This window comes from Malurus melanocephalus, unplaced genomic scaffold (assembly GCF_030028575.1).
Source record: "Malurus melanocephalus ecotype Western Australia unplaced genomic scaffold, MMel_1.1 scaffold_39, whole genome shotgun sequence".
Taxonomy (NCBI): domain Eukaryota; kingdom Metazoa; phylum Chordata; class Aves; order Passeriformes; family Maluridae; genus Malurus; species Malurus melanocephalus.
The window spans coordinates 1,179,400-1,205,589 of record NW_026623271.1 but is presented as its reverse complement, the minus strand read 5'-3'; the positions used below and the strand labels follow the sequence as shown (position 1 = coordinate 1,205,589).

Below are 26,190 nucleotides of genomic sequence, written 5' to 3'. Positions count from 1 at the left end.
CCAGCTGTCTCTGAAAAAAAAAAAAAAAAACCCTGCAGGAATGTATGACTAAGGATTTGAGGAATAGAGGAATATTACGGTCTAGCAGGATTGTTCTCTTCAGTGTGTCTGTGATGGCTTGCTATAGTATTAGCTAAGATGTTTGTAAAATACTACTTTTAGCCAGTCCTCCACTTGCTAGGTGTGTGAGATGACTGGGATGATCTGAACACTGTTTGATTTTGCATTTCTGGAGAGATCTGGTTACATTGGTTGAGTTCCTCAGAAGGGCACAGTGTTGTTCCTTATTCCATATTTTAGTTTTATTTTCAGAAATTGCTGCTATTTCTCTTCTGCACTGCCATAGCTACTAGGAATGTCGATGGTCTGTTTGGGTGAGGACCACAGCTAGGGAGTACTTCATTAACTATTTTTCTTGCACTTTTTTTTCGTTTCTTGGTTTGGATGCAGAATGTCTAGAGGTGCAGTACAGGAGCATTACTTGGTGTATGCAGTAATCCACTTGCTTTTTCCTCCCTTCTGATCTCTTAATATTTATCTCATAATGCCACTGTGTCTTTCCTGTTAAACAGGAAATCAGAAGCATAAGTGGACATGATCCTTATCAATCTCATGCCCTGAGTATTTTGGTGATCTAGCACAACAGATCAGATTGTTGAAAGAAATCTTTAAACAATATGTGTTTCTGTTCAAATTTCACAGTAAAAGATTTCTCATGGGGGGTGAATGTTAACAGCCCTTAAAGTTTGAAGAGAGCACAAGATGTGCTAACACAGCACAGCAAAAGGGGAAGAGTGGCTATAATCGTCTCTCTTTTTGTACAAATTCTTCATGAGCCTTATGTTCACTGTTGTAATTTGCTCCAGTTAAAGTGCTCTCACAGAGGCCGTATTGGAGAGGGTGATTAGCAGAGGAAATGTTTAAATTACTTGTAACTCAGTTCTGCCTGTTGCAGAAAAAGATAGAAATTCAGCTAGACTTGAGTAATCCAGGTAAGAGTCCTTATTGACTAATTACTGAGCAGAACATATGTTGATGTTTTTAAAGTTGCTGGTTTGGAATATTATCTTCTTGAAAGACAATAAATAGTTACTCCAGTTTACTTCATGTTTTAAGATAAAATACCAATTGTCATGGATTTTTAATTAGATCTTCTATTTTTGAGTTCATAGTAGTTGACTTCATAATAATCTTAAGTACACTGAAGACTGAAGGACTAATGTCAGAAAGCATAAGCATAGAGATGAAATATGTTCACTGAATGTAGATTTTGCACAGTAGGGGGCTCGGTGTAACTTTTGTTGTCATATTCTACTTGTAGGTAAAAAGAACATACTCTCATGGTACGTATAGAGCTGGCCCAATGAGACAGATCAGCCTGGTTGGAGCAGTTGATGAGGAAGTGGGGGATTACTTCCCTGAATTCCTTGATATGTTGGAAGAATCACCCTTCTTGAAAGTAAGGACAGAAGGGAATGGGCTGGGAGAAGGGGGACAATATGCTGTGTAGTGCTGTTATAATAAAGTGAGAGTATGTGATACTTGCTTAGATAAATGAGTGTTCTGCTAAGTGTTTTCATCGTGAGAGATAAAGGCTGCTTTTACTAAGTTTTTTTAAAGTAACTCACTTCAAAATTGTGGCTTGTATTTCCCATTAGTGTACACTGCCATGGGGAACACTTTCTAGTTTAAAATTAGAGAGTCGTAAAGACAGTGATGATGGTCCCATTATGTGGGTACGTCCAGGAGAACAGATGATCCCTGTGGCTGACATGCCAAAGTCACCTTTCAAAAGGAAGAGGTAAGTTGAATTATCTTTCTTGATGAGTGTCTGGTTAATACCTTTTCTTTACAAATTCATTTTATACCAAAACTTTTACTGTTTGATACTACATTTAATAAAAACTTCTGTAAATCTTCACCTCCAAATACTTTTTTGTTGTTTTGTTATGTAAGGATCTGGATTTAATTTTGTTGGKTTTTTTTACTCTTTTTACCATGTGGCCAAATAAGATGCTAGTCCTTTTTGGAGCTTTAGTAGAAATTTAAGGTGAAAACTTCAGGAAATTTTTCACACAATGCAATTATTGATACATGCCGTGAGATACTGCTGTTACATGTGAGTGGATGTGTTATGGCCTCCAGAGACAAGGGCTTCTCTCTCACCTGGAAGATAATAACTCCAACATTACATGAAATCTTTAAGCTTTGCTTAAAGATGGTATTGGATATAAGAACCAGCTGAAGAGAAGGGACAACCTCTGCGGAACTTGAATATTATGTSTCATGAGGAATTGTCATGGGAGTTCTTTTCAAAATTTGAACACAAGAAAGGGAGTGTACAAGAAGTGGAAGAAGGGTCATGTGCCTCAGAAGGAGTATAGAGACACTGTCCAACCACGAAGGGGATGCAGTTACAGCCAAAGACCATCTGGAGTTGAATTTGGCAAGGAATGTGAAGGGCAGCAGGGACTTTGACAGGCATATGGACAGTAGAAGAAAGACTGGCAAAATGGAAGAAATTTGCTGAATGGGCCAAAGGRCCTGGGGACAAAGAGCACAGAAAAGACTGAGACAGTGCTTTCTTTGCCCTCATCTTTTCTGGTGAGATTTACGTTCAGGAATGCCTGGAGTCAGTAGGAATGTCTGGAAAGAGGACTACTTGCCTTCAGTGGAGGAACATCAGGTTAAGAAACTTTCTAGACATGCAGATTATACAGACAGAAGCCCAGGGGACCTGCTGGGATGGGTCACATCCCTCAAGTGCMGTGGGAGCTGGCCAGTGTTATTGCAAGGCCACTGTCTTTGAAAGGTCATGGCAAATTGGCAAAGGCTCCTGAGGACTGGAAGGGAGCAAATGTCCCTCCAGTCATTTAGAAGGGTAGGAAGCAGAATCTGGGCAGCTACAGGCCAGTGAATCTCACCTTCATTGTGGGRAAGATGCCATTTCAAGCATGAGGGACAAGATGATAGTTGAGAGTAGCTAATGTTGATTAACAAAGGAGAAATTACGCTTTATCCATCTGACGTACAACAAAATTCTTGGCTTACAGGATGAGATGAGTGCCAGGGGTCTGGTTTGTCTCAAATTTGTCAGGGCTTTCCACACTGGGCACCAGTCTCCCATAACATCCTAACAGGCACATTAACCAAGGATGGACTRGACTAATAGGTGAGTGAAGTGGACCAAGAACTGGCTTAACTGCTGTGCGCAGAGGGTTGTGMGCCTCAGCACAAAGTCCAGCTGGAAACAGTTGCTACTAAAGTCATCCAGACCTTCCTATTTTGTGCTGGCATTGTTCAGCATCTCCAAAATAGCATTGTGGGACAGAGCATACCTTCACCAAGCTGCAGGTGTTACAAAACTGGAAGGAGGAGTTGATGTGCCCAGGACCTCAACTGTAGAGAGGCTGTAGAGGTGTAGAAATGGGCCAGCTTGGAGGACTCACTAAGTTAACGTAGGGCTGTGCAAAGCCCTGTACCTGGGAGGAATAACACATGAACCAGCACAAGTTGGGGACCAGCTGTCTGGACAGCAGCCCAACAGAGCAGGACTTGGGGGGCTGGTGGGGGCCACATTGACCTGGCCATAAGCCCTTGTTGTGCCTTTGTGGCAAAGGAGACCTGCAGACTCCTGGATGGGATTACGAAAAACACTTGTCAGCACATTGAGGGACAGGATTCTTCTCTGCTCATCACTTGTGAGACATATCTGCAGTAGCATGCCCAGTTCTGGGCTCACCAGGCTGAGACAGACATTGCCATAATGGAGGATGTCTGGTGACCTTGGAGAATATTTACTCCTGAGAAAAGAATGCTTAGTGGGATCATATCGATGTGTTTAAGCACTCACAGAAGGTTCTAAAAAGGACTTACTTCAGTTGTGCCATGACATGAACAGAGAGAATGGACACAAACGGAATTACAAGAAAATCAATTTAAAATAAGGAAAAAAAGGGTTTACTTTTTTGCATAGATGAGGATTAGGGCAGGTTGCCCAGGGAGCTGGTGGGATCTGAATCTTGCTTAAGACTTGACAGTCAAGCAGCTTACTCTAGTGGAGTGGGAAAAGTTGGACTACACAGTCTCCAGATACCACAGCCTTTGCTGTGCTATGATTACAAACAGYGCACAGGGTTGGCTCCAGGTGGCCAGGAAGACAGTCTTGTGGCTCTGTTCCCCTCTGCAGTGTTTCTTCACTTTTGTTAAACCCTGAAGAAATAATCCTTTGCTGTTTTCTCTCAGACAACATGGATCTAAATGCACACACATTTCCCAGCAGTTTGGTAGAATATGAAAGATGAATAAAGACCTCAGGAACAATTAAAATCTATATCTAATAGTCAGGAAGCAACAAAGGCTGACCATTTCCTGAACATGGCCTTCCCTCATGGAATCAGGTAGGGCAGACCTGGGGCTTGGGCGCCAGATTCAGCCCAGATCCAGGTGTGTCAGGCAAGTGTGTGGTGATGGGGCCAGTCTGAGGTCAAGCCAGGAAATCAGTGTGCCAATGATGGTCAGATCCAGAGACTGCCACGTTAGGTGTAGCATGATAAAAGTGTCCTGAGGACAAGCTGAGAAKCAAATCCATGACACAGCATACCTCTGGATGAGATGGAAAGTGGTGCTCCTGCAGCACAGCGCAAACCAGGACCAAGGAAGGACCCAGGCCTTGGGTTCAGAATTCTGGGTCTCTTGGTTCCTGTTTGTTGTKTGGAGACTGAGCAAGGGTGCTGAGTCATTAGGGCCTTTCTGTGCACTTTGGGACCTGACACTGTTGTTAGTGTTTGTTGGGATTTTTTGTCTTTATTTTTATTTTTTGTCTTTATTTTTTGTCTTTATTTTTTTCACTGAAAAGGTATTCTAATGTTTTGTATAGATCATTACATTTTTATTTGACCTAAATGTTAACTGTTTTCCCTGTTTGACTATTGTGTTCTCATTGAAGGGAGAAAACCAGTCCTATTGGCAGTGATGGAAAATAGGTAATTCAGARAAATTTCTATTTCACTATTACTGTTTTTCTTATGCAGAACTACCAATGAAATAAAAAACTTGCAGTACCTACCTCGAACCAGTGAACCCCGTGAAATGCTATTTGAAGACAGGACACGAGCCCATGCGGATCACATAGGACAAGGTTTTGAACGACAGACCACAGCTGCCGTGGGAGTGTTGAAGGCTGTGCACTGTGGGGAGTGGTAGGTGTTGATTGGCTTCACCTTGGTGTCTGAAAAATGTTTGCCTGAATTGCCATTTTTTTTCAATTGCCATAATTGGGAGAGAGTGCAGAGTAAGTTAATCTAGGATTAAAGATTTAATGAAGACTTCATAGGTTCTGGCTGAGCATTTAGGTGTTTGTCTGCCCTCTGCTAGATTACGTATGGTTTTGCTGTGTGATGGAAACCAGAAAGGTACCTTGCAGTGACAGTTCAATAGCTATAATTGAGTTGCTGTAACAGAGTTCATGTTCGATGTAAAACACTTCACACTTTGTTTTGCTCTAAGTGCTGCGTAGAGATTGAGCTGAGCTGCTGCTGCAGAGGTGCTCCAGAGGTGGARACCTTCTGGCAGTTCTTTGTATTGTCTGGAGATGAGCAGAATTCTTAGGCTTCTGCTTCCCAAGTCATGGCTGTTACAATCCTGATTTATCTATGGCAGCTCACCAGGAAGAATCCTTTTGGAAGTTGAGTGATTTTTTTTTTTTTGTGTCTGTCTTTGGAATTCCTGTATGAGATTTAAGAAATGAAATGTGGCTCATTTGCAGCTTGTTTACATGTTAACCATATAAAAAGCCCATAATCACGTGGGCTTCCTGGTTCAGATCTAGGAGGCCTCTTTCRGGATCTTCAGCCCTCAGAGAATGACCTTAGTTTCAGAGGTTGCCTTTGCATATGTAAACATTATAAATACCTTTTGCTCTTTGTGTCTATCTAGAAATTAGAAGAGTGAATTCCCTTTGGAKGAAATTATGTGAATTTGTGTTGCAGTCCATGAATTCATTGACATAGAAAGTAGAATAACTGTCATTGGGGAAGAAGTGGATTGTTCAGATGATAATGTGTTTGTCTCTTGGGCTCTGAGGTTTTCAGTTTCCTTCCTCTTCAGGTTGATGACAGTGGGAGCCTTCAACTTCCTGCTTGYTCTGACTGAGACGGTGGGGTGAATAAAACTGAGCAGTGGTAGCAGTGCAAGAGCTGAGATAACTCTGTTGATCTGAGTATTTTAAAKTACACTTTGCACATTTGAGCGATGGACTTGCAAAGGAAGTAAAGAAACCAAACAAAACTCTGCTCCTCAAACTTGGATGTCTGTGGAGATTAAGAATTTAAATTGATAKTAATTTAAATGTCTGGGAACTTCCCATTCTCAACTGTAGCTTTATAGCGTACTTGAAAGTACTTCAGTTCAGGGAATAAAAAAGACATAGCTTTATTTCACTTCAGCGTAAGGACTGAAAACATCTATTTTAATTCAGAATAAAAAATTTATGACTGATGTATGGAGAGGACTAAAATATACACCTCAAGCAATACAATAAAAGTTACGTATTTCAGGCTTGATTTGGCTTAAATGATGTTTTCCCTTTCCACTTCTGTGTAATTTTGAAAACAGTGTACTGACAGTGTACTTACATGGTAAGAACTTATCAGGGCTTATAATAGTGAAGAATCATTGATTAATGTATCACATTAAAATAATTCCAGGTATTAGTTTTTCCATAATTTGCAATCTGTGGGTAGATTTATTTCAAAGGAAACACCATAAAGGGAAGTTTTGAAAAATCTAGTTTCAATTTTGTTCAGTTTTGTTTCTGTTTTTAATCTGTTTGAGTAGTTGAACAAACCTGAAAAGCTGGAGATATTCTGGGGTTATTAAGGTACTATAGCAGTAAAAATACACATGTTCTAGTGATAAATGTATATAAAAATAATGCTTTCTSTGAGGATAAAATAAAGCAATTCCTGGACTGCCTGAACTAAATACATAAAAATTGATTGAGTGTGGAAAAAAAGCTTTGTAAGTTGCTGTAGATTTAAAGAAAGTGGGGTTTACTTTGTAGCTGATAGGGATGAATGTTAGGTGGGATAAATGGTGTCTTTCAAAACAGACTGAAACAGAACKGTTGAAAGGCAAAAAGCAGGTTATGTTGCTAGAGGACAGAAGTGGAAGTTAGGCATAGTATTTTGAAGATGAAAAAAATTTTCCTTTTTCAAGTATTGCAGGATCCTGATTTGAGATGATTTTTTAAAATTCCTGTATTATGATATTCTTTTTATTGCTTTGAATATTTACAGTTTACATAAGGACTCTGAATTTTAAGGATTGYACTGATGTATGATAAATGCAGGTGTGATCATGCTGATTACTTAATGGCATTTTCATAGGTGGTACCAAGGGAGCTTTAGGACTTCTGAAATGCCAGTGAAATTTAAAATTATGGAAATTTACAAGATTTTTATGAGGGCATAAATCTGGGTGGGTTTTTACAGGGACAGCACAAGGCACTTTGTAGTATTGTTGTTGCCAAAATGAAACGTGTACTTCAGCAAGCAGCTTTCAAGTTTGTGTTCTAGAGACTGAAGTTTTGCATCTCTGCATGAACATAGGAATTCATTATATATTGCCAGACTTCATGCATTAGATCAGAAATATTAATGGTARAACCTGTAGTCTTGAATCTGTTTTGAGAAGTTACAGCAAAAAGAATCCAGTCCTTTTGAAGAAGAAGTTTCAAGGGGAAACAGTTCTAGCAGTGCTCTAGCAGAGGCTTAAATGTTTCTTTCTTGAAGTTATCATTCTGTTTTCATTTAATGTCTTTTTCGACATTAACTGATCTTTGTGCTATTGTGTTGCTTGGGGGTGGGTAAATGATACCCACTAAATTAAAATATTATCTTGAAGTTGTGCTAAAAATAAATTCTTCAAATGTAGAATTTAAAATTATTTGATGGTATTTKTTCTCAGGTGTTTGCAAAGGGAATGTTGTGTTTTGTGATAGAACTGCAGCACAGAGTTGGTGATCCATCCTCTTGGACAGATATATATGGACTGAGACTAGGAATGACAATGCATAAACCAAAATAGACAGTGCTGGGAAACACATTGATTTGGATTWAAGTTCTCTTGGTGTGTGAAATATTATTTCAATAGATTTCAATTCTTAACCTCATTTATGAATACTGGTGACCCCGAATGCAAATTTATTTTTTAAGAATAAATACCTGCATTATAAAAGGTGTATTAATGCAGCTAATATTTTTAATGCCATTGATGAGAAGTGTTTCTGAAGCTTTCTGCWTTCAGTGTTTAAATCCTCTTTGGGAGTACACAGATCAAAATACAGAGACACATTTTAATCTTCATAAAACTGAAAGTAAAATATGTCGTCTGGAAATTTTACCTAGCATATTTTCAGAACTTGTTCTGGGATTTTTTTTTCTCCTGAAAATAGCCTCTGACTGTATGTTTTTTGCTTTATTGAGGTCCTGACCTAAATAAAATAAATCTGTCTCCTATGTTAAAAAAGCCTGAATGAACTGTACATCATTGCCTGCTTCCTAGAATAGTAATGACGAGATGTACATATATATATATATATATGTATATATAGTTGATCATCTTGCTTTAAAAAAACGAGCACTTGGACATGGTTGTGGGTTAAGGTTTTTCCTTTTGTTTCCTTTCTTGGAGAATTTTCTTTCCCATTTTGTTGCTGGGATACACTGATTGCCAAGTCATTCTTTGGATGGCTGTGCGATTGGGGAAGACAAAAGAAGGTTCTAGGCTTAGGCCCTGGGTGGGGCAGAAGGGTCTCCCTGGGCACTCCTCCTGCCTGGAAGATTTTTTTTTTTTTCCCCCCCCTCTCTTGGAAGAGAGGGAAGTTCTCTCGGGAGTTTTGCGCTCCGGGAGGGCGTGTGTGTGTGTGTGTGTGAGGCGAGGTAGCTTCACTTCCTGCCCTGCTTGGCTCGGGGGAGGACGGTGGACCTGCTGCCTGTGGGGCAGAGCTCACCTGCTACTGCTGCAGAACCCAGCGTCCTGCCATGGATTTCTGTTTGCTACACTGTGGTTTTCTGTCCCCTTGCCGGGACCCCTGTGATTCCAGTTACAGTGGCCCAGTTCTGATACAGCAAGCAGCAGGATTCTGCTGTCTCTTTGCTCATCTGGCCGTTCTGAGGTTTCTTGCTGTGCAGAGGAGCACCGAGTTTGTCTTTTCCCTTGTGAGGTTGTAGGGGAACATTTTCTCCATCCATCTCTGCTGGTCTGTGCCTGGCATTGACCATGTGAGAGATCTGAACCAGCTGGCACCTCCACTGCCACAGCACCTCCTGCAGCCGCCGGGGAATCATCGCACCCGCCCTGCCCGGCCAGGAGCCAACAGCGCCCTTGCCGGCTGTGACCGAATGTCATGGTTTGAACTTGGCCAAAAGCCAAAGCACCCATGGCATTCCCACCCCAAAAAGGCAGAGGGGAGAGCAAAAGCCCAATTAACAATAAAATTTATGGCTTTTAGATAACATAACTGAGAGGAAGATATATATATGTGCCAGAAACGGTCAGACAGGCTGAATAACTTAAGTTGCAAAATAGATTTATTACTAAAAACTACTAAGAATACTACCACACTGGGGAGGGGAACAGAGATAGGGAAAGATTTACAAGGAGAAGAAAAAAAACAGACATTGTAAGACCCCTGTTATTCTTTCTGCGAACCCATCTCTCCCAGGTAACTTCTCCCCACCCCTTCTTGCCTTCCTGTGCGCAAGGGGGGCAGGGATGAAAGTTTTAACATAGATTAACTACTTATTACGGTTATTGTCCAGTATCAAGGGATATGATACAGCTCCAAGATGTGGAAGTTCTTTTCCCAAGAAACAGTCAGTGTATAACTGCTGGCATGGGATTCTTTTTCTTTACCTCAAGGGAGGAAGGAAAAAGAGTCCTCCAAGGCTAGGTGCTTCAATCTGAGGGCAAGGCCATTCTCTCAAATCTCGTGGCAGTACACAATTTCTTCTGAGTGTCAACTCCCTTCAGATGTGTGTGGGGGGGGCACTTCTTCTCCCTTTTTGGCTTATGATCAGTCCAGTCCTCCAAGGCCAGGTTTTTTATCTTGGGTGCTGAGCCTCTCTTTTCTATACAGGTCTCCCATTGAAGAAAATAGTCCTTTCAAGAAAAAGTTTGTTTTCTCCATGTTCGAGCACCACAGCAACAGCACCTCTCTTCTCCTTACTGTGATCTTGGGTCTCCATTTTTTCTCTTACATCTCCTTACCCTCCTCTGTCCTCCCCCAGTGCAGGAGCTGATACTAAAAATCTAAAAACTAAATGGCGGCCACACCGTATTTTGTTTTGAATTCTTCTTAAATACAAGACCATACTTTATCACAGAGGTGTAACTAGCATGTGCAATTGGCCCAGGGCAATCAACCTGTCCATCAGCCTCAGAGCTACAATGGATTGGTTCTAAAACACAGGGAGCAGGGCTCCTTTTGTTSGAGAAGGAGAAAGCTTCTAGAACTTTTCTCACAGGAGCCATCTTTGTGGTTTCTTGGTCCCATCCCCCCACCACCAAAAACCGGACCAAGTAAAACCAGGACACCATAACTGTACCAAAGGGGAAGGTGTGTCTGTGTGTGAAGCTGTTACTGGGTTTGTGGTTGGGTTGGCTGTTGCTATCATTATTGTTGCTTGTTTCACCTTGTTATACATATTGGTAAAAACTGTTATTCCCTTTTACCCATATTCTTGCCTGAAAGCCCATGATTTTCAAAGCTATAATAATTTGGAGAGAAGGGGGGTCATATCCACCACTCCAAGGGGGGACCCTGCCTTCATTGGCTAACACCCATCTTTCAAACTGACACATGTAGTAGGTTCTGAAATCTATCAGCTCTGCTGCATCRACTGCTCCCCAGGTCCCCTAGGCCSGATTTRCACTCKGTTTTTGAAGAGGTGGAAGTGGGGTGAAGAATGTACTGGAGGGGTGGCAGGAGCCAGCCTGGCCCTGTAGATGGGAGAGGCAGGAGCACAGCAGGGTTGTGGTTCTGAGCCCTGGGTCCAGTCCCTGGTTCTGATGGGCGTTGCCTGGACACGTGGCCTGTGCCCACTGCGGGCCGAGGAGGTGCTGCACTTCTGTCGGCCCTGGGTGACTCCAGAGGAGGAAGGAAAGAAGTCATCAACCARATTCTTTCTGGCTGAGAAACTGTCCTTACAAAACCACTCCAATGGGAGCTTTATTTTTTATACATGAAATGTATGTATCATTACTTTTCAATTAAAAAAAAATCCCTTTAAAATGCAAACATCCCTCAAAAACAAACGTGGAGCTTTTTTTTTTTTTTTGCATGTTTTTAGAGAGGAACAGTTTGGCCTTTGGATCAGAAAGTGATGAAGACTTTAGCTGCTTTTGCTTTTTGTTAGTTGATTCTAGATAAAGTCTCCAGAGGAATTATGGAAATGTTATATATTTCTTTGGGAGAGGTGCTTTGGAACAAGAGAGGTTTCTCTTAACAATTTGAATGTAGAAACGAAGTCTAATTCAGWCTTCGCTCTTCTGTAGCTGTCTCTAGTGAGCATAAATAGGGATGTATTCTTTAGGGATGTTTTGTGGTAGATTGCTGGTATTGGCTTATTACTGATTGTGGTAGCATAATGCAGGTTCAGCTTTTACTCCTAACTCTGAGCAAGGTGTGTGAGGCAGAGATGCTGAACAGTGGTTGCCATAGTGCTCCCAGTCAGACTGTGCATGCTCAGGTACCCTGATGGGTGCAACATGTAGGAGTGCTGACAGAGTAAGCCCAGTGTATTGTAGCTGTCTTTCAGCATCGAGGCAGACTAGAGATCAGTTAAAAATAGAAATGAAAAATAGTGTGTTTTGTTGGCCTTTTATTGTTGCTTTTACTTCCACTTACAAAGAAATTGCAGTTRATTTGTTTAACTAGTTTAGTGGGGTTGTATTTCAGAATTAACCATTTTGGTCTATCTTTTTTCTTAAAAACGTGTGAGTTACGCAAGAGTTGTTGAGGTTTTTTTTGTTAAGTAATTTGCTTTATCGTATCTTGCAGACTTTTTGTTGTTATTTTCTGTAGCATGTTMGTTTCAGCCTCTGACTGTACACTTCTTATTCTTCTGTAGGTCTGAGCAGCCTCGTATAACCAAAGATGTAATTTGTTTTCATGCTGAGGACTTCTTGGAGGTAGTTCAGCGAATGCAGTTAGATTTGCATGAGCCTCCACTCTCACAGGTAAGCATGCTAAGAACTGATGGTCAGTGTCCTTTGAGTACTAAGTCAGAGTTTTCACCTTTCCCTCACCTTTTCCCTACAGTGTGTCCAGTGGGTTGATGATGCAAAACTTAATCAGCTGCGAAGGGAAGGCATTCGATATGCCAGAATCCAGTTATTCGACAATGACATTTATTTCATCCCAAGGAATGTTGTGCACCAGTTCAAAACAGTTTCAGCTGTGTGTAGTTTGGCTTGGCACATCCGGCTCAAGCTCTATCATTCAGAGGAAGAACTCTCTCAAAACACAAGTACTGTTGAAGCAGGGACCTCTGCAGACCCCAAGTCTTCGGTTGTTGGACTTCAGACTGACAGGATTTGTACTATGAGCAAAGATACCTCCGAAGACACCAAATTTCCAGATGCTCTRCAGACCAAGTACCTGCAGCAGGAATTTTTGCCGATAAAACACGAACCTCTTGCATCTCTCCGAGTAAAAGAAGAACCCATGAATGTTGATCTTGCTGAAAAGACGGTGACACCTAATGACGTTGGGGGACAGAATGTTCAGACAAGGCTGGATCACGTTGAGTTGACGTCATTAAAGTTGGAAATGGATKCTAAATTTGAACCTGGCAACAAGGACTTACAAGGCAAGTTGTGCTCTGGAGGTCAYGTACATCCAGATGATACAAGACAACATAGTTCATCATATCCAAAATTGCATGGACAAAGAGAGGATGATTTTTTGTGCTAAATTTGTATATATGGTTTTAAATTTCTTTTTAAAGTTAATGATGTAATAATGTAAAGACCATAAATTGTGAGGCAAGTTTGTGACTTGTCTTCGCATCTGTTACAGAAAATAGTTATGTAGCTTTGTAACATTCCTCAGTGCCTGTCCATAACTGTGAAGTATCAAAGCACTTAGGGCCAGATGCACTGTAAACACTGCAGGTTTAACATAAAGAAGTCTTTAAATAATTTTGAGTTGTAGGTTTTAGAGTAGAGCTGACATTTAACATATATATTTTTTGTAAGATGAGCCAGAATTCTTTTTGACAATTCCAGGCTTTTCCATAGAGCTTATTTATACCAATTTTTTCATTTTAAATGTGTCAGCACTGTAGTGTAAATATCTTTTTTAAAAATCTTTTTAGTGTGATTTATACTGAAATGTGAGCCGCTTAATAAAGGTTCATAATAACAGATTGGTTTTATTTTTGGGTCTGCAAAAAAAAATCAGTTCAACTGCCTCTCTAAGCGGTTATGTTTCTACCTGCACTAATGCATAGGATGCCCTTAYACCTTGTGGGTGAGGAGCTGTAGCAAACTGAGGTAGAGCTGAGGCATCTTTATAAATGCAGATTAGTCAGAAGGCAGAATCAGTCCTCCTGTCACATGATTCCTTATAGATGCTCGTTCAAGGCACTCCCCAAACTCCTGCTGTCAGATATTTATGTGGAACAGGGAGACAAACCGTCCTCCCTGTTGTGGRGGGCAGTTGACCACTCAGTGGGCTCCAGGAGCGCTACCAGTACCTGCCTGCATCTCTCTAGATAAGCTGATGAAAGGGAGCAAACGCCCTCCTGGGCTTTGCCTCTTGGCCCTGCTCAGGGCACAGTTCAGACAGTTCCATTTTATGTTAAAAAAAAAAAAACACCCAACCAAAAAACCAACAAACCCACAAAACAAGCCAAAAAAGCAACCACCTCCTCAAAGCTGTTATCTGACTACACTTAAACCCAAGAATATTTAAGTGGTTACTTACCCAGTTAAAAYGGCCTCTACTTTGGCAGTGGCCTGTAATTCACAGAGATGTACCTGGATTTGAATTGCTCCCTGTACTGATAGTGTCAGGCTATAAAGAGACTTGCCAGTGTGCATAGTAGGAAGGCTCCTCATGAGTCACAGTTTGGAAGCAAGAGCTGTTTCATTAAGAAAATAACAGCAGTGTCCAARTTAACTGTTCTCTTTCCCCACCTGTGGAATACTTGGATTCTCATAAGTTGTGTTCTGAGGGAAGAGGGTTTCAAGGCTAGCTAGCATCTGATCTGGTAACTCTGTCATTAAACTTATTTATTCTCTGTGTAGTGTATTCCTGTGTAGTTCAAACACAGTGGAATGATACATTTCTCTTGGGTAGCTGCGGTAAACTGCCCTGCAGCCTGTCCTTCAGATAAATATGTAAAACTTTAGATCCAAGGCCTGTTATTTCCAAAGCCCTCTGTATCTCTGATTTTTGTTAGAATTTTTCTGTATAATGTTTTACAGAAATGTACATCCTTAAGTATCCAGTTCATAGACTTTGATGCACTTAGTGATCTCTCTGGCTTCATTTGTAGCAATAGAACAATGTGATTTTCAGGTGATGTCCAATTCAACTACCTGAGGTTGTAAATGTTTTTTTTTGCTTATAGGTTGTTAAAATTTAAAACAATTTTGTACTGCAAAAACAAAACAAGTATGTACTGCATACTCACAGCTGGCACTAAAATCAGCTGTTTATTAGATGAGTGCCCTGATTGGTTTAATCTAAAATAGGTCTGTCAAGGAATTATTAATTAAATCACTATTTGAATTGCTAAACRTTACTCCTACATAGCCATAATTATGTATTAGAGAAGCAATAGAAATCTGAGTCTCTTGGATGTGGATAATACGTCCTCAAGTCTTACTACTGTTTTCTTTAATGCTGGCTAAGAGATTACTACCAGTTTTTCAGCCTCAGGGATCTTGCTTTCCCCTTTGCCATGAGCAAATGATTAATGTGTGATGTGGTTATTGGTTTAGCAGATTGTGATTTGAAAAAATTCATTTGTTCATGTAAGAACTTGAGCCTTTCTTATAGTAGGAATGTGGTCTCAGCTCCCTTTGCTGTTTTCTGGATTATCTGGAAGTAATGCTTATGAACATCCATATACAGTTCCCTGGCCTTCCATTCCTGTTTTCTGTGCTGGCCATGAAGAACAGCTACAGAGCAGAGCTGCGGGTTGTAGTTTGCCCTAAGCATGCAGCTCTCCAAGTGGGACAGCTGAGCAAAACCAGCAGCTTTGGCTTTTTTCCAGTTTTTAGGCATTCTTTTGGTTTTTTGAGACAGACTAGATTCGCACTTTAGGCAGAATTCCTTGCAGACAGAATTTGAACCATACTGGGATTATCAATGGCTACCAGATCTCCCGTTGCATTTACAGGTGTCAGCAGTCTGGGCTGATTGGCTGCATTACAGTTTACTTTTTACTTGCTTTTTAAAGAAACGATTTAAAAAAARTTGTCCTCTCCCTGTGGTATGTTCATTTTAATGAGGTTTTCCTTCGAGAGGGGAGTACTTTTTCTGAGAATTTCACCTCCCAAATTGTTCATTAGTCTGACAAAGGTCTTGCTTCAGTCCTGTCCCACAGCCTTTATTCCTGCTGCGTACGACTTCCTCTTCAGACTTTTGCTTCAGCAATAAATCTTCCATGCATTCTGCTGTACTGAAATTASTCCTTGCTTATTGATTTTCTCAATTCTCTGGATTTTGGTGATTTATAAATCTTCTGTTATTTTGGCTGAAATCTCCAGTATTTTGGTTGTCTGTCTTGGCCCTTGTTCTTGTTCAGAGCGGAGATATCTGCCTGAGGCCATTGGTGATGTTCCTATCTCCCTGCACGTGCAGTGGTATTCCAGTTAATGACATGATGTGCAGAAATTTAGATGTTTCCTTAGATCCTGGTACATATTTGTGGGTAGCAAAGAATTGCATTGTTACAGTTGCTACAGGAGCTTTCAAGGGGGTAGCTACTTTTTTTCTTTTGATATTACTGGATCTTTTGCATTTCACTGGCGACTGACTTCATGTGTTACATACAAGTGTTACTCAGTGTTGTGTCACCCCCAGCCCTCCAAATACCTGAAAATTGATTCTGAAAGAACATTTTCATTACAGGTACTGCTGGCATGCAGATTTTCCCTTCCTTGTTATTATAGTTAATATTTCAATACTACTTTAACTGAAATATTAATTCTATCTAGTATTAGAAATAAAGTATTATTTTAGAGGGTGATGATTTAATTCTTCATCTGTGAAAGAATTCCCTGGCGATAAATAAAGTTGATTTTTAAGTGGATATACATGTGCACAGTAAATAAGTTGGAATTGCAAAAGATATAGGAAATGGAAATYGGAAATAGTAGAATGCTGTGAAAGAGATATAAACATTACAGATTTGGAAAATTGAGTAAGTCTTCCAAGAAACACAAGACTGGTATTCATTGATCAAAATGACTGTTTTCTAATATCTGCATGTGAATAAGATGCTGAATTAATGGAAATAAATCCATGATTTTTCCTTGTTCATTGTCAAAATGAACTGTTGTGAGATAGTACACTGCCATGTGACCCTGCTAGGCTGAAAGCTGTACTGATTCTGATCAAGAGATCAAAGAACTCTGCAAGCTTCTCAAGTGTCATTTATTTATTTTCTTCTAGTGGTCAGGTACGTAGAGAGCCTTGTCTTTAGGTAGCGCAGCGCCTGTACCTTACCCTGGATGTATCCAAGCTGGAAATGGAAAGGACAAATTGTCACTGCTTTGTGCTTTGCTGTGAATGACTGTCAAGAATGTTTTATTTGATTACGAGTCACTGTGTTCAGCTGATATTTTATTACTTTCTTAAATGGATGAAATGCACTTTAAAATTGTATAGAAGATACAGATATTTTGTGCAGATCCCACTGAATTTGCAGCATATGTGGGAATATTTGGGGAACTGATTCCCATCAGTCACTCATTTCATTTTTCTTAAAAATGCAAGTTATTTTGTGTTCTGTTCAGAAGCAGTGATTAACTTCACAATATTTAGGTTGCTGTTTCTGTTAGAATCATCAGGGATACTGACTTTGCAAATTTAGTGTATTATATTCTAACCACTGTTTTTCTCTGTGCTTTGATGCTGATATTATCTCTGCTTTGAAGCCGTGCTGTACTTGAGTGCCAGCTAAACATTGATCTTCTCTTGTTCTGGTCATGCTGATAGATGAGCCTACTGATGAGGGCGTTAGTCCTAAATAGTCCTTTAATATTTGGTGTACAGTTATCTTATACAAGCATTGATTAAAACAGCAGTTTAAACTTCTATTTTTATCAAGTTTGATTTTTCAATAGCTATTTTGATATACTATGTTTTCTTTTACCATTTAATTTGCCATCCACTGGAATGATGGTACCATGTTGGGTGCAGCTCAGGCCTTTGTTTTAAGGACTGTGCTTTTTATGGGAGCTTTTTTATCCAGTTGTGTTGAGATAAAATGGGGCCCTTAGCAGAGAAAGCTGTTCCTCGTGTCTGGAGATGAAAATCTTGAGAGTTAGCCCTGTGTGTGGGGAGACTATGTAACRTAAGACTGCTAAATTTTTCCTAAGCATGCCATAACACCCAGGTACTTGCCAGTGTAAACTGAAGAACAGGAGAGTTTGAGTTAATCACAGAAATTAAATTTTTAGACTAAAAAACATTTTTTAGCAGTGATTTCTTTATGAACTTCAGAAGGAACACAGATAAAAATTAACCCTGATGAACTAAGCTCACGTTCTCATTGCTTCCCTGTTTCTTGCTTTTAYGTTGTTGTTCTGCACTGTAGGGAGCATTTCCTTACATTTGTCTTCTTGGGATGTTGGTTTTGTTAGGAAAGGTAGATCAGAGGGAATGGCATTACTGTGTTGCAGATTTTCCTATTCTTTATTCCACTTCAGTTCAAGAAAAAGGAGAATTTATATTGAACAGTACTCAAGTGGTCCAGCTGCAGAGATTCCTTAAGTTGCCTTTGCTTCCAAAGCCTGATGCTTTTCAGAGCAAGCTGACATCCAGGTCCGTTCAGGTCTACAAGGCTCATRTGGGAGATAAACTCCATCAAAACCTTAAAACAGTAAAGGCACTGTGAAAAGGTACAAATGTTCCCAACTCAGCACAGTTGTTTTYACTGCAATCCTAATTAAAAAGTATGATGTGTTACATGATAGTGCTATGTTTTCTGTGCTAGTAAATTCAAACAACTTATTTCTGAGGATGCAGTTATTCAGAGCTTTATTACTGAAAAGCCATATTATTTATTCCCAAAATTACACTKCTGTTAAAATAGGGAACTTTCTGGGAGTTTCAGAATTTCCACTTTCAATTCCACTTTGTCACCCAACTTTTAAACTGGGGAAGTGTGAAAATTCCTGAGTTTAGGCAGAGATTTTGCTACTTTACTAAGGGGCAGATATGTCAGAAATAACACTGATAATACATCTCTTAAGCAGTTGTGTACCTTAGTCCTTGATACTGCCCTCTGGCTGGCAGTGCATTTTGTGTCTGTTCTTAGAGCACTCAGGTWAAATGTTACTATAGGTGGGGATGTACATGACACGTAACCATATTTTTCAAGTATTTAAAACCTACAAAGCTGGATACTGTTCTAAAATGATGACAAATCAAGAAAAGCCGTATGAATTGGCAGTTGAAAATTTTAGTTTCGTGACCTTTTTTACACATGTGCATTGAGTATTTTCTGTAATCAGACAAAAGCACGTTTGCCTGCAATGCATGCTGAAGTGTTCATACTTTCATAAATGAAGGGAAGAGAGCAATTGTGTGGATATATCTCTCCATGTGTGATATATATCATCATATAGAAAGATACTTCCAGTTCATTTCAGCAAGCTTTTGAATTGCAGTTTAAAACAAAGCTCCTGAAGGCCAAGTTCTCTCCTTTGCCCCCTATCAGCTGCCGCAGGGAGCTGAGACAAACATCTTTGTGCCTGTTTATCACAAATCAATGTGAGCTATCAAAGCATCGAGCTCTGCCTTTTCCTGCCACTTTCAGCAAATATGCTTTTCACTTGTTTTATCCTGTTACTGAAGATCAGTTGGTCAGTTGGTAAATTTAGGAAAATGTGCGAGGAGCACTGGTTTCACCTCTAAGCTGTGACCAACACCTTTGAGAACAGCGTAATTATGAACAATTCCTTCAGCAGTTTCTGGAAAGGTCACAGTGGGCTACAGTGTACTTTGTATCATAAATCTTTCTGAATGAAGTTCTGATATGGCAGAGAAGCAACACTATACAAAGATCTTAGCATAGCTCAGGTCAGTTCAATATGATACAAAATACTCAAAAGGGGTATCTTCTTGTCCAAGTTACCCTGTAAGGAGAAGGAACTTGGAAAGTTGAGCATGTCCACCTGGCTGTGTGTGTTCTGTATGACACCAGCAAGAAACATCTGCTTCAGCTTTCCAAATAATTTATTTCAAGGTTTGTAAGCCTTAAAAAAAAAAAAAAAAAAAAAAAAAAAAAAGCCAACCCACAACCAAAACTGAAATTACTGATATTTTTCTATTGAATTTGAGGCAAGAATTAAAAGGAAACTTGTAAGGATTGTGTGTGATACTAGTTAATTAGAGATTCCAAACTTTCAGATAATTATTACATCTGTGGAAGAGAAGGGGTTTATTAAGGGGGCAGAGTCAGCATTCATCGCCTATCTTGCTAATAATACACTAAGTTCCAGTGAAGCCAGTCCTTATTCTTCCATCTTTTGTTTTATGTTACAACAATCAATTATTATCATCAGCTTGGCTGAGGAAAGCTGCTTTGCTCTTAGCAGCATGGGGGTGCTTTGGCATCCTCTGAACAAGGGAATTTGGACTTTTATTCTACCAGAATCATCTGATGGGGAAGGACTTAGGGATATTGTTTTATGCTTGGTCCATACCTACCACAGGTAAGTGTGTGTGTGTGTGTATGTGTGTGTGTAGATAAAATCATCTTGTCTGAGGTACTTAAGTGCTTGTTACACACGTGTATCATTACTTGATAAGTGGTTCATCAAAGTTCRCCTGAATTGGAGGTATGTCTTTAGACACTCTTCATAACAAATTTCACAAGGTCTACTTTGCCTGCTGTGGAGTGGCATTCCATTCCAGGCTTGGGCTCAGTAGCCCTGGTTCCTATTTGCAGAAGGGAACAGCTGTTTCAGAGTCGTGAYGGGGATGTGCAGATGCTGCCTGTTCTCTCCACCCCACACATAACAGGGTGTACCATAATACACATGTGCGTGCTTGCTCTCACAGGTCCTGTAGCCAGCAGGTCTAAGCCTGTTCTGAGATAAATGTACTCTTCCCACAGCTCATCCTAATCACAAGTGCCATTTTTACTTGAAAAATCACAAAAGGCTGAARGAAGTCAGTTATCTACAAGAACCTCACATGAGCGGGCAAAAAGTCTCAAACACAGAGGAAGATCCTTCCATTAAGTATTTTTCTGAACTTAACAATGCATAGATACACCTCCTAAAAATAACTGTTCCTGCTAGGTAATTCTCATAAATTACCTGACTCATGAATTGGGGCTGGGAGATGGGTTTGCTTAATAAAAGCTGATGTGTTATAATTAAAATAAAGGGGTTATAAATATTTTGCATGTTTTTAAGAACAGCTATGGTTTGGAATTCTTTTTGTCTTTTCCTGGTTTCTCTTTTAGCAAGGTAGGGCAGTCAACCACTCTGAAACAAATATGACTTAAATTAGTTTTAAAGATAATTTGTTACCTGATATTTTAAATTGAGATTCATTGCTGTAGAATGGAATGTGTTGTTTTCTTAGATAAAACTCTTTCAGCAGTCTCCCACAATAKGGCCCCTCTGCATCTACCCATATCTGTGTGATTGAACAGCAAGAGTAAATCCAAACAGTTCAGGAAGATTTTTTTTTTCCCCAAACAAGTACAGTTGAATATACATAATTAAATTTTTATTAGTGAGACACTGGTCTAGGCATGCCCTGTTACCCTAGATAGTTTTTTAGTCACTTGACATTCTTCAGTGCCTAGACCATAAATGGATCAGTACCTTGAGTGCATGTTAATTATGTCCCAGGTAACTGCTACATTTGAATTTGGTGTTACTGTGTCTCCTGGAAGAGCACTTTAGTCCACAAAATACACTCAGTTCCATTTCTTCCCAGAAATCCCATTCACTTGTTACCTGGAAAAGGTCATTTACTCACATCTGAGTTTGCCAGTACCCCACAAAGCTAAGGCTTCATCCCTGAAAATTTCCTATCTTCAGGCATTAAAACTGCCTTGTCCAAGCACCACTTTGGTCAGGTACAAACACAGTACTGAACTCACCCTGTAGTTTCAGGTATCAGTCTCTTGCACCACTGGTGCTTTTTCAYTTGGAAAAGAATCACCACTGTCTCCCTCTTCTCTGGATCTCAGGACTGCTGGCACAGTTCAGCTACCAACCATGTTCCCAAGGTTAACATACTGGTTATGGGCTGTTTCAAGCAGCTTAGAAAACAGTGCTTATTTTTAGGCTTGTGATGGAATCTCACTGTCCAAAAAAAAAAAAAGGTGTATTACTTTATTTCTTTCTGTGCTGTTATTTGGCAGCTGTCAATTGTTACTGATTTTTTAAAGCAAMTTTAGCTCCTTATGGAAATTATTGTTAAATCTTGACTTACAGCATGAATAGCAGAAAATGTTATTTCTCTTTCCTAGTATCATGCAATGTGCTGAATACTCTGGGTAGAACATTGGTGGTTTCTTTAAGAAAATCTTCTATCTGCACATGAAGAACCTGTATCTTATTCCATGTAAAAAATAACAGTAATATTAGAACAGCTTATGTTGAACAAATACTTTTATTTACAAGAGTATATGTGACAGTTTTAAAATAAAAAAAATGGAACAAGTCTACTTTCAGTCTTCAGCCTGCTTTAGCTAAAGTCTCCAGCTTGACTCATTTGGCTTTCTAGTTTGAAGATCCAATTTGTGGCAAAATGGTAATAATCTAGTAAACTGGTGCCAGTCTTGGCACTGAAAACCATCTGGCATAGCTCAGTCTCTTCGTACATAGAAGATATTATATCCAAGTTCAACCATGCCCCCAATCAGCAAGGCCCAGAGCGGGATGAACACATAGGCCAGTTTCATGGTGGTGAATCGCTGCAGCTTCGCACACAGGGCTAGGCAGAAGGCCAATTTCAGCAGCATTGCAATGAGGTACCAGACTTTCTTTTTCATGTTCTGGGAGCCATTGCGAGGGTCAAAGCCAGACTTGCACCGTCCAGCCATTTTTACAATTAACATAACTAGAAGAATTGTATCAAATATCCACACTGGAATAAAAATGAGGAACCAGTTCCATGGTGCTTTCTCATCCAACTTTAGCACCAGCATGATCAGGAAGAGTAACGTAAAAAGCCATGTCAGCAGCACTCTTTGCGCCAGGGACATTCTCATTTAAACAGCTTTGAGGGGAAGTCCTTCGCTGTCAGCAACAACCTAACAAAACAAAACGGGGAGRGAAGGCATCAAAAGATGGCACAACCATTGGTCTCCTTTCTGTAAAGGAGACCAATTCCTTACTCTTACTTTCCCACTCCTAACCTCCCACACATACTGCTTCCTAGCACTTCTTTCATAATGACCATGCTCCCCTGAACAGTGTTCCAGTCCACCATTCCATTGGAATGCCTTAAGTTACCTGTATAACTGCCTTAATCTAAAWTTGTTCTGTGAAACAAAGTGTACTTTAATCCTAAACAAGCTGTCAGACTCATTTAGGGATTTTTCAATACTAAGAATATCTTTAGATCCATTTTCCACCACCAACACCAAGGCACTCATAGTTAATATTTGAAAACAAAACATAACAATTCTCTCTCCATAACAAAATAACCACAGTAAAATGTGAACCAGCACAAAGGAGCACAAAATTCCTCGGAGAGATCCTGCAGTGTGCAGAGCTGCAGCTGAAGTGACCTGGGCTCAAACTGAACCAGTGAGCACAGCCCAGCTTTCTGTCAGCTGGCAATCTTAAAATTACTATAACCTACAGATAATGTTTGCTTTCTGGCACATATCTCAAAGCATTCAGACACTGGCTGACAGGTTTATTGGCTGGGTAGAGTATTTAAATTTCTCTGTATTAATGACGAAAGAAAAACACGGACAAATGCATCTGCCACTACAGTCATTAAAGTCAGTTTTTGTATTCCTAACTGGAAAGTTTTTACCACTGCATCTGCCAAAAGCTTTTTACTTTAAGTGTAAAAACCAGAAGGGTGAAGGACTATGATTTTCCTCTAAATTTCATGCTACAAAGATGAATAATTAATTTTTACCAGTAAAATGGGGCTGAATTAGGTCTTTTATTTATTTTAAAAATTTGASTTTAAACATGTAATAATTCCCTTTAGAATGCTAATAGTCTTTCATCTGAAATAAGAAAATGAGCTTTGATTTGTTCCAGATTACAAATACACTTGAGTTACTACAAGTGAGATGTGTTCTGAGGCATCTAATCCTCGGCACCAGATGCTGAGGAAAGGACAGAAGCTGCCTCCCCTCTGTGCCCTCAGTGCCACTGCCCACAAGGTGCTGCTCCTGCTTTCTCTGTGTTATTACCAACRCTCAGAACATCACCTGATTACAGTTGTTAAACTCCCCAACAAGCAAAAATCTACTGCCACCTTTTCCTTATTAACTAGGATAGTTTTTGCCACATTAATAAGTTGAACAAATTCTGTGCTCAGAAAAGCTTTGCTACTCGAAGAAGGAAAGTAAAAATTGCTGTCTCAAATAGTTATGAGATTTACCTGCTACCTCACAGTCAGGGGATAAAAATTTTGTACCTCACCAAAATCATCCTTTAGTTTAAATCTGCATCTTCTGATGCACAGTTCAACAGATCTACTATTTTGTTCAGTCTGCGTTTGAAGTTTGAATGGATTTCATTTAGTGGATAGCAGAAGGACTTCTTTTAAGGAAAAGATCCCGTTTTGCTTAAAATAATCAAAATTGGAGTTGCTGTCAGTGCGTCCCCTCTTTGTGTTGGGGCTGACACTTTTGTAACCCAAAGCAGGCCAGTTCTCTGAGCTGAACTAGGAATACAAAGAAGTTTAATATAGGATTTTGCAATTTTGCTTTTCACAGTCTCAGTTCTGCTCATATAATCAAAGGGTCTGATGAAAGTCAGTTACTGACAGAATGGAACCAAGACCCTCCCCCTGCCTTTCCTTAGGGAAGGAATGAAGCTCAGAAATGGCACTCAAGAGTTAAGGGAAAAAAAAAAAAAAAACAAACTGGAGGAGGTTTAGACAGCATTGTGCTTGACAGAAACAAACCTAAACCAGCTGGCAGGGGTAGGGGATTACAGAACAATTGYTATATCCTGCCTAAAGCATTTCCAGTATTTTGAAAACACTTCCAATATACTCAAGTGCAAGTCTGTGGCTAAAGTGACGAGTCATGATCTGAAATAAAGTTTCAACATTCTTCTCACAAGAATGTTTTTCAAAACCAGYTCTAGAAATCAATGCTACAAACACTACAAGATGGAGACTCTCTTATTAGTAAACTGGAGAAAGCAGAAACCAAAGAAACAGACTGGAAACTTGGGTCTAAAAGGAACAAAGAAATTCAACACTCTTAGAAGTATCAGGTTATCAGRTACTCAAAGAAAGTGCTATCACCTGTCTCTGGAGGAAATACAAAGCTACTGAAGATGTATTACATGGGGCTGCTCAATTTGAAGGTTGTTCACTTCAGTTTCCTAAGAACCACTTTGCAACACATGTAAAAAGTAAAGGCAAAAAATTCAGCATGTGATACTATGCTCCCTTTCTCTGACTAAACAGTTGTTACTGCCAGATTGGGCAGGTCTSCAAGGCTCCTGCCAGTTTTAGAGGYATTTTTAGATGAAAACTCAAGAAAATCCAATTGTACTTTTGAAATCTCAGAGTCCGAGTAAAGAAAGATACCAGATTTTAAAGGCTGACATCTGGATATAGAGCTGACATAACAATGAAGTGTTTGAGTACACGGAGCATTTGATCACTTCATGATGAAAGAAATGATGGGCAGATTCTTTGCTAGAGCCCAGCTGTCCCAAGATGGGTGACACTGGGAAAAGGATGCAGCTGTGCTACAGGTCTGAACTGGCTCTTCAGTGCGAACACTGAAGGGATGTCAAAGGCAGACTGTGAAAATAAGAAAAGCTCCTGACTYCTATTATAGGACCTATGTAATTAGGGAGAATAAATTTTCAATGATGAGAAACTATCCAAGGAACATCAGTGACCTTGGTGGGATGATCTGCATAACGAGGATATTATGATAGCTAATTCTGTCCTGCTTAGAAGAAAAATCAAAAAAAGGAAAACTTACACATGACACTCAGCTCAGTATTAATCATAAAATAAACCTATATATTTAAATTTAAACCTGGAACATGGCCTAAAAAAGTCCTGAAATTCATATTATGCTGAAAMCATATTAAACAGAATCCCAGTTCGATTAAATACTATTTAGAGCTTATTCCGAACGTATGAGTASTTTAACACTTAGAAAGAAATACTGYGGTAGGCCTGGTTTCAAATCCCACTTAAACACAGCTTTGTATTCACAACCTCCGCCCCTCCCTCGGCCCCACGGCCTTGTCCCACCAGGCCCCGCTTCCCCGGCCGTGCGGGAGGCCCCCGAGACGGAAGCCCGCCTTGTTCCCGTCACCTACCGCAGATACCGGCGCATCCCCCGGTCCGCGGGGCCCGCGCTCAGCTGAGGGGGCGCCGAGCCCTCCCCGCCCGCTCCGCCTCAGGGAACCGCCCGCCTCCCTCACCCGCCCCGCGCCTCCTATTGGCCAGCGGGGCGCGCGTCCTGCAGTTCTCCTCTCTCATTGGGTAACGACGACGTCGCTCAAGCTAATCCCGCGTGCCCCTCCTCAGCCGCTCGTGACGCCCCTCGAGCTCGGGCCGCCCCTCACGGTCGGCGGCGGATCAGCCTCGAGCYCCGCCCCCGCCGCCGATTGGCGAAGGGGGTTGTCCGTGATAGAGACCCCGCCTCCGCCCCGCCAGCTGTCTGTCAGGTTTAGCCCCGCCTCTCTCGCGCTCTCGTTGGACCTTGCAGCCGCCCGTCACATTCCGGCCCCGCCCCCCGGCCCCGCCCC

At 40.5% G+C, this 26,190-nt stretch overlaps 2 protein-coding genes across 6 annotated transcripts in view; one reads left to right on the top strand and one right to left on the bottom strand.

The window, feature by feature from the left end:
- The window catches only part of RSBN1L (round spermatid basic protein 1 like), a 49,143-nt gene extending 33,869 nt beyond the window's left edge, over window positions 1-15,274 (top strand). For both annotated transcript variants that reach the window (XM_057364472.1, XM_057364471.1), the window contains 5 exons: window positions 1,322-1,459; window positions 1,659-1,801; window positions 5,034-5,201; window positions 12,135-12,243; window positions 12,326-15,274. In XM_057364472.1, coding sequence (XP_057220455.1) covers window positions 1,322-1,459; window positions 1,659-1,801; window positions 5,034-5,201; window positions 12,135-12,243; window positions 12,326-12,979 — 1,212 coding nt within the window. In that variant the 3' untranslated portion in view covers window positions 12,980-15,274. The remainder of the gene's footprint in view (window positions 1-1,321; window positions 1,460-1,658; window positions 1,802-5,033; window positions 5,202-12,134; window positions 12,244-12,325) is intronic.
- Window positions 15,275-15,286: 12 nt separating this feature from the next.
- TMEM60 (transmembrane protein 60) lies at window positions 15,287-25,847 on the bottom strand. Of its 4 annotated transcripts, none has more exons than XR_008965242.1 (4): window positions 25,759-25,847; window positions 21,704-22,526; window positions 20,788-21,573; window positions 15,287-18,116 (listed from the first exon to the last, which is right to left on the bottom strand). XR_008965242.1 is itself a non-coding variant. In XM_057364473.1 (2 exons), the coding sequence occupies exon 2, from the start codon at window positions 22,482-22,484 to the stop codon at window positions 22,080-22,082; it is 405 nt and encodes a 134-aa protein (XP_057220456.1). In that variant the 5' UTR covers window positions 22,485-22,526; window positions 25,759-25,847; the 3' UTR covers window positions 21,615-22,079. The 4 variants fall into 4 exon arrangements, 1 of the variants encoding a protein (XP_057220456.1); XR_008965243.1 differs by lacking the exon at window positions 15,287-18,116 and having other exon boundaries at window positions 20,290-20,896; window positions 21,369-21,573; XR_008965241.1 differs by lacking the exon at window positions 15,287-18,116 and having other exon boundaries at window positions 20,290-21,573.
- Window positions 25,848-26,190: the final 343 nt, after the last annotated feature.